We start from the raw sequence: 6458 nt of genomic DNA, 5'->3' as shown, positions 1-6458 counted from the left end.
ACACACACACACACACACACACACACACACACACACACACACACACAATTTCCACCTTATATAATCAGCATCAGGCTTTGTAGCACCTCATGAGTCACTCTGATCCGACAGAAACACAAAACCCAGAACACAAACTAAAAATAAAAACAGAGTTCCAGCACATCACTCTCACTCTCACTCACTCACACACACACACACACACACACACTCATCTGAGCGTGCAGAGAGCCAGAGGAACCTCCTAAACTTCATATCTGCTGAGTAAAGATAGGTTTTCGGGGGGTGTTTTCCTCGGACAGCAGTGAAACTCAAACCTGCCATTTCTCGGAGCAAACTGGATATTCTGAAAACAGGAAACACTGCTTAACAATCAACAGTTGAATACAACAGTGCCGTCGACATCCGAGCTGCAGCGATTAGGATCGACAGGAAATCAACCGCCGTCTATTTTGATAATCGATTCATCGTTTGGATCGTTTCTCGTGCAAAAATGACAGAAAATGCTGTTTTTCATGCAGAATTCCTGCTTTTCTGTGTTTTATTTGACATTAAACTGAACACTTCTGACAACACAAGACATTTAAAGACATAACCCTGCACTTCGACATTTTTCACTATTTTCTGACGTTTTATAGACACGTAGACAAAACTGTCTACAGTCTGAATTATATCCGCTTACACACAAACACACATCCCCACACACACACACACACACACATCCCCACACACACATATCTACACACACACACTAACTTACCGCGGGTCTGTTGCGTCAGCTAAAACGAGAGCGAGGAAAGGCTTACTTGACTGCAGAGGGTTTTTATAATCTACGGCAACAGTCGTGGGGGCGTCGCCCAACATGACTCCTCCCCCGACATAGAGAGGCTCAAACTCCACGATTATTCATCACTCAGAATAATAAAGACAGAAGGTTGAACAATGACACATTGTTTATTGATAGCGGGGTTTTAAAAAGACACAATGTTGGTGACGCGGTCACTAAATGATACACTTGGTTTACCCCGTGAACCAGGTGCTTTCAGGGACCATCCTGATGAGTCGCTTATGCATTTCATGTCGAAAGTTATTTTGGTTAGATTTAGAATATTTTTTCCTGAAGCTTTGTTTTGCTGATGGCGCTTTAGTCACGCAGGTTCGTACCCTCGATGGTTTTCGTGTTAACGCCTCGGAGCGATCACCCGCTCGTTGTTTCTGTTTTTATAAACTCCAGGTGTTTGGATGTACTGGTACATGTTCAAATGTAAAAATGCAAAGAGAAGCGAGAAATGGTTGCACAGGGTTGGAGTCTCTCTGAGCCCAGTGTTATTTTGGTGAAGTGTAATCGGAGAGCGGCGACCTAGTTGTTTGGGAGTCGTGGTACGCGAGGCAGTCGAGGCCGGCGGAGGACGAGGTCGTCTCGTGTTCTCGTCTCCGGAGGACAGCAGCTCCTCTGAGTCACCGATTGGTGGAACACAGCAACGCGTCAGCGTGCATCCAGTTTATGACAACATAAACTACATAAGCTTTTACATAAAAATCGTGTAGCCCAAGTACTTATTTTGCCCAATACTCATTTTCACTGAACAGAGCCTGAACGCATCATTGTGTAGTGGACCCTTTCGTTAGCGGTGCTGCTAACGTTACTAGCCACAGTACTTCTTCTTCTCACTACTACTTACAGTGCTGATCTTACTGCGACCACTACTAGTCCTACTTCTACTAGTACAATTACTACGACTGATGGTACTACAGCTGGTCCATGAGACAGGACGCAGGTCATGTTTATAATATCAGCCACATACAGATATATGAGAGTTCAACTTCTCATTGGGACACGTTTAAGTACATGAATGCCTCCGAGCTGCCTGTGGCCCCCACCCCGACTGGGAACTGCTGTAGGTCATCGTGGTGACAGACATCTGTTGCTGCTGATAAAGCAGCACGGCCAGTAAAAATAAAAGCACTGGTCAGACTCATTACCACCGCCAAGGGGGAGATGTTTTCAGTTTGTTTGTCAGCAGGATTACAGAAACAACTACCGGCCCAGTTCTCATGAAGCTTGGTGGGAGGGTGTAGTGCGGACCAAGGAAGAACTTCAGGACATTTTAGGAGCGGATCCAAATCACGAGGTGGACACACGCGTTCTTTTTCATACGTGGAAACAGCCGAGGTGGCGGTCCTTCTAGTTTCCATTGCTATTCCTATCACCGTCTACGACTGACAAAAGAAATGTCCGCACTACTGACAGAAAACTAAATCCTATAATAAAAAACATCATATCACGCGTGTTCTCATGCAGGATAATGTGCTGTGAGAAATGTGGGTAAAATTGGACTAAACATGAGATTTTTGTCAATATATAAGGACAACAATATTGAATAATTGCCAAACCTTAATCAACTTAATAAAATGGAGAAAAATGTAATAAATTCCTTCGACTGAAACAAAGTCGACATCGACCAAATAAATGTCTTTGTCCTTCTGCGTGTTAAACTGTAATACCACTGTTATTGACACTTTGTGTGAAAGCAGTAGAACCGGTCTCATGTGTAAAGGCAACATCTGTAAATTGACTACTGTATACTGTATTGTATGTAGCAAACCCTAAATATTCACACGTTCTTTTGGTCGTATTGTCTCTGCTTCTTTTCCACAAATAAAACATCGGGGAGATCTATTTTTTCCAAAAGAAAACACAGACTTTGCAGATGAACTGTAGCTCTGTTCTGCCCTCCAGAGGTGAACACGGTGAGACACACTCAGGCAGGTTTCTTCCTCACCTAACGCAGCAAGAACTCTTCTTTTTAAGGGCAGGCATTTTGCCAGGACGGTAAGATTGACAACTTTACTACCAGCTGGACTCCATCTAGGAGGGGCTGGTTCCAGGGTCCTGCTTTTGTGCATGCTGGTCTCACCGTCATGGCTTTCTGAGACACTTGAAGGAGCTGAGTCATCCATAATGAGTCATAGCATAGGTGGTAATAAAAGGTTTGAACTTCACCCCAGTTACTGTAATGTAAAGGACATACGCACACCGCCACTAGGAGTCAGAACGGAGTCTGTCAAGCAAAAGATGATTTCACAAAAGCGACAGCTTTTCTACTCGTTCTACTCTTTGTGTAAAGAAATACCAGCAGACGTTACCAAGCTCGCTACATCAATCTGGACTTTACTGTCACAGGGCAGTACTGCAAACAAACAGACTTGTGTGTTTTAACTTCTCTGGTAGCACGAAGAGTGTCTCCTTTAAGCCGTTTCATTGTCAGGACACATCCTGCAGTTTAAAGAAATATAACCATAGTTTAGTGATTTCTTTCAGACCTCCAGAACTGGATATCTTTAGTGTTTCATTTCAACGTCTCTGCAGAGGAATAAAGATTCGAGGAATGAAGAAAAGCTTGTGCTTTGTTTTTCTGAAGTGACACAGCTGGGTTTTTAGAAGTCGCTCCGTAGAGGAATGTCCCTGTAAAAAGCCTGGCTGAGTTTGCCGTCGTGTGGTTTTTAGACTCAGAGCGGATGTTTGTGCTCCTGTAGAATCAGGCATCATCAAAAGCAGATGGTCACAAGTTTCCACGCTGAAGGTCGGGACGGGAAACAAGCTAACGGTCTCTGTCCAGCAGCCGGGGTGAATACTGCTACTTTACAAAAGAACAGAGCAAACAAAGGGCGGAGGGCCGCCTCTGCTGCTGCTGTGTGAGACTTTGACTCAAATAATGCTCTTTTTCATGCACTGGTTTGGTTTCTCACAACGCAAGAGAATAAAATAAATCAGCCATATTTTGATTTGGCCTCTCGGGAAATTACAAGCAACAAAACGACGAATGTCAGTCTGTCCTTTTTGAAATCCTATCAACTGTTTCTACTGCAGACGATGAACTGTGAAAAGTGGCAGCTGAATTTGGGCGAAGTCCTCTCAGGTGAACGAGCTTGTGTGTGTCTGTGTGGGTAAACAGAGCATTCAAGTGTGCACCTGTAAAGGTGTGGTCAAATAACTCGGAGACATGATGAATCATAGATTATAGTAGAGGTACAGCATGTAGAAACGCCTGCAAAGTACAAACTCTAAATATCTTCTACAAGCTTCCCCTGCTTTATGGTCTGTTTGCCTCTAAATGGACCATAATGTACTAAATGAACATCATGCTGTATTGAAGAAGACTTGAAACTAGAGATTGAGACCATAAACTCATGTTTACAATGTTTACTGAGGTAATAAATCAAGAGAGAAGTAGAGTCATTTTCTCATAGACTTCTATACAACCAGAGGAGTCGCCCCCTGGTGGTCACTAGAGAGAATGCAGCTTTAAGACATGAAGCACTGGCTCCATATAACAGATATTAGAAACTACTTTGTGAGAAAATAAATATATGTACTTTGTTGAACTACATAAATCCCTCACGTGGGCATTCTAGGGATGGTGTTTACGTTAAATAGAAATTAAATAAATGCCTTTATAAAAGACTTGTAAACTGTAAATGATAATCAAAATTCTTGAGAAAAATGCAAAAGGTTATCCGTTGAAAGAGTTTATAAACTTGTACACATTCTGAAAAGCAGTGTTCTGTAAACATGAGATGTACAGGTTAGATACGATAATAATTCATATGTTACTATCTGTACGGGCAAATTAAAATAAATAAGATATAATTCTGAATGTGTATAGAAATGTTTCAAAGTCTGTCTACTTGAGTCAAATACATCTCGACATATGACCCTTGGCCCCCTGATTGTCTGCAGTTACTTTGCCATGTTTGGATGATTCCCGTCGGACAGGTTAGGAAGCTGCAAGGAGGTGCTGCTGCAGCTTGCATAACCTCCACGCTGACCGAAACGGCAGCAAACTCATCCCAGGACCTTGCAAAGAGCCGCAGCGAGCGGATGCGCAGCTGCTGTCAGAGCGGTCAGGTGTCTGAACAAGAAGAAGAAAAAATAATCTGTGGTGACCTCTGGAAAAACCCCCACAGCTGCTGTTTTAGGGGGACATTCGCGCCTGCGCAGAGCATGACAAGCAATTTCCGGACGTGGTTTTTCAGAATAGAAGCGAACAGGTCATGTAGGTGTCCCATAGATTAAAATACTTTAGTGATGCCAATGTATTTAATGCCTGATTTACTACTAATTTTTATTTAAATCCTGGTGATTCCTGAATATCTAATAATATTGTATAATAATATTGTTTAAATATAAAGTGCAGGTTTTCACATACTTCATAACACAATAACGTTAGATTGATGTGTAAATTATCACGCCTGCAATGAAAATTATAAAGAAATCATAATTGTTATAATCTGCTCTCAACTAACAGCCTCTTCGAGACGACTTGTTCTCAACCACCGACGGATTGCGCACATTTTATTTTGAAGGTACAACTCCACCCACTTCCTGTTATCGTATCCGCCGTCGTACTTGACGTAGCGCGAGCGTCTTGGGTTATTTTTTTTAACTCACCATCTCTATGATCCTAGTTTTCTTCCCCGCTCGCTTCTTCTTGGCGACGATGTACTGAGCCAGAACCACGCCGCCGAACAGGGCACAGACGCTGGCGCTGGCCGCGGCTCCGACCTTTACCACGGCCGTCCTGTCCATGATGGGGTCCGCTGTTAAAAAACTCTCCAACGAACCAGCAGCCTTCACGCACCGTCCTACTGGTGCAAAAAAACGTGGCCAAAGATCTTCTATACACGAACCGGAAACAGCTCACTCTGTTTGATATTTCCAACCAACGTTTTTAGCAGGATGGAAAAAAAATTGTATGACATAACAAGGCACCTGTGGAAGCCCATTTCCGCGAGCAAAAAAAAGATAACAAAATCACTACAAATAATAAATAAATAAAGTTATTATTATTATTTTTTTAATTTACAAAAACAATTCAAGAAAAAAAGGCGGAGATGGGGTTTCATAGCTAACACATTGTATTTATACTTGTATTTCTGTAAAATTAACAACAATAAAAATAATTTCAGATGTTAAGCTATTGTTATTGCTAACCTTAATTTGCATGTTATTTATGAACATATAAGCTATCATACCTTTCGGGTAAGCTAGCAAACTTGTCAAGTAAGCTAACATAATAGTCTGAATCTTTCTGAACTTATGTTAAAATTAAAATCACATTGTTATCTCTGATCCAGGAGGTAATTTTGTGTATTCAAAGTCTTTTAAATCTCTGCTTCAGATGTCTTCTCTAACGCCGTATTATTCCCCCTTTTACTCTGTAAAATTCAATATAAAGTACTTCCGTTTGTACAGGAAATACCTAAATAAAAGTCAATAATATAAGTAAAATAAATAAATAAATAAATTCAAAATACACAAGTTCATTGTAGTATTGAGGGTCATCTACAGAAAACATCAACACATTAGATGAATAACACAGACTCATCTCTTATGTAGCTATTTAAATCGTCTGCAAAAAATATATACTTTTGTACTTTTATTTGGTTGGTTTTCAACA

At 41.4% G+C, this 6458-nt stretch overlaps 1 protein-coding gene across 2 annotated transcripts in view; it reads right to left on the bottom strand.

Annotated features, from left to right (window-relative positions):
* The window catches only part of nt5c3a (5'-nucleotidase, cytosolic IIIA), a 10820-nt gene extending 5160 nt beyond the window's left edge, over nt 1-5660 (bottom strand). The window contains exon 1 of one of the 2 annotated variants that reach the window (XM_031867457.1): nt 5450-5660. In XM_031867457.1, the coding sequence (XP_031723317.1) occupies nt 5450-5587 (138 nt within the window). In that variant the 5' untranslated portion in view covers nt 5588-5660. Of the gene's footprint in view, nt 1-757; nt 4157-5449 lie in introns of those variants that run through there. The other variant, XM_031867459.1, reaches the window with a different exon arrangement.
* Between the last annotated feature and the right edge of the window lie 798 nt (nt 5661-6458).

This window comes from Anarrhichthys ocellatus, unplaced genomic scaffold (assembly GCF_004355925.1).
Source record: "Anarrhichthys ocellatus isolate YVR2014 unplaced genomic scaffold, GSC_Weel_1.0 scaffold39, whole genome shotgun sequence".
Lineage (NCBI taxonomy): Eukaryota > Metazoa > Chordata > Actinopteri > Perciformes > Anarhichadidae > Anarrhichthys > Anarrhichthys ocellatus.
Note: the sequence above shows the minus strand (reverse complement) of the source record. Positions and strands in the feature narration are given on the sequence as shown.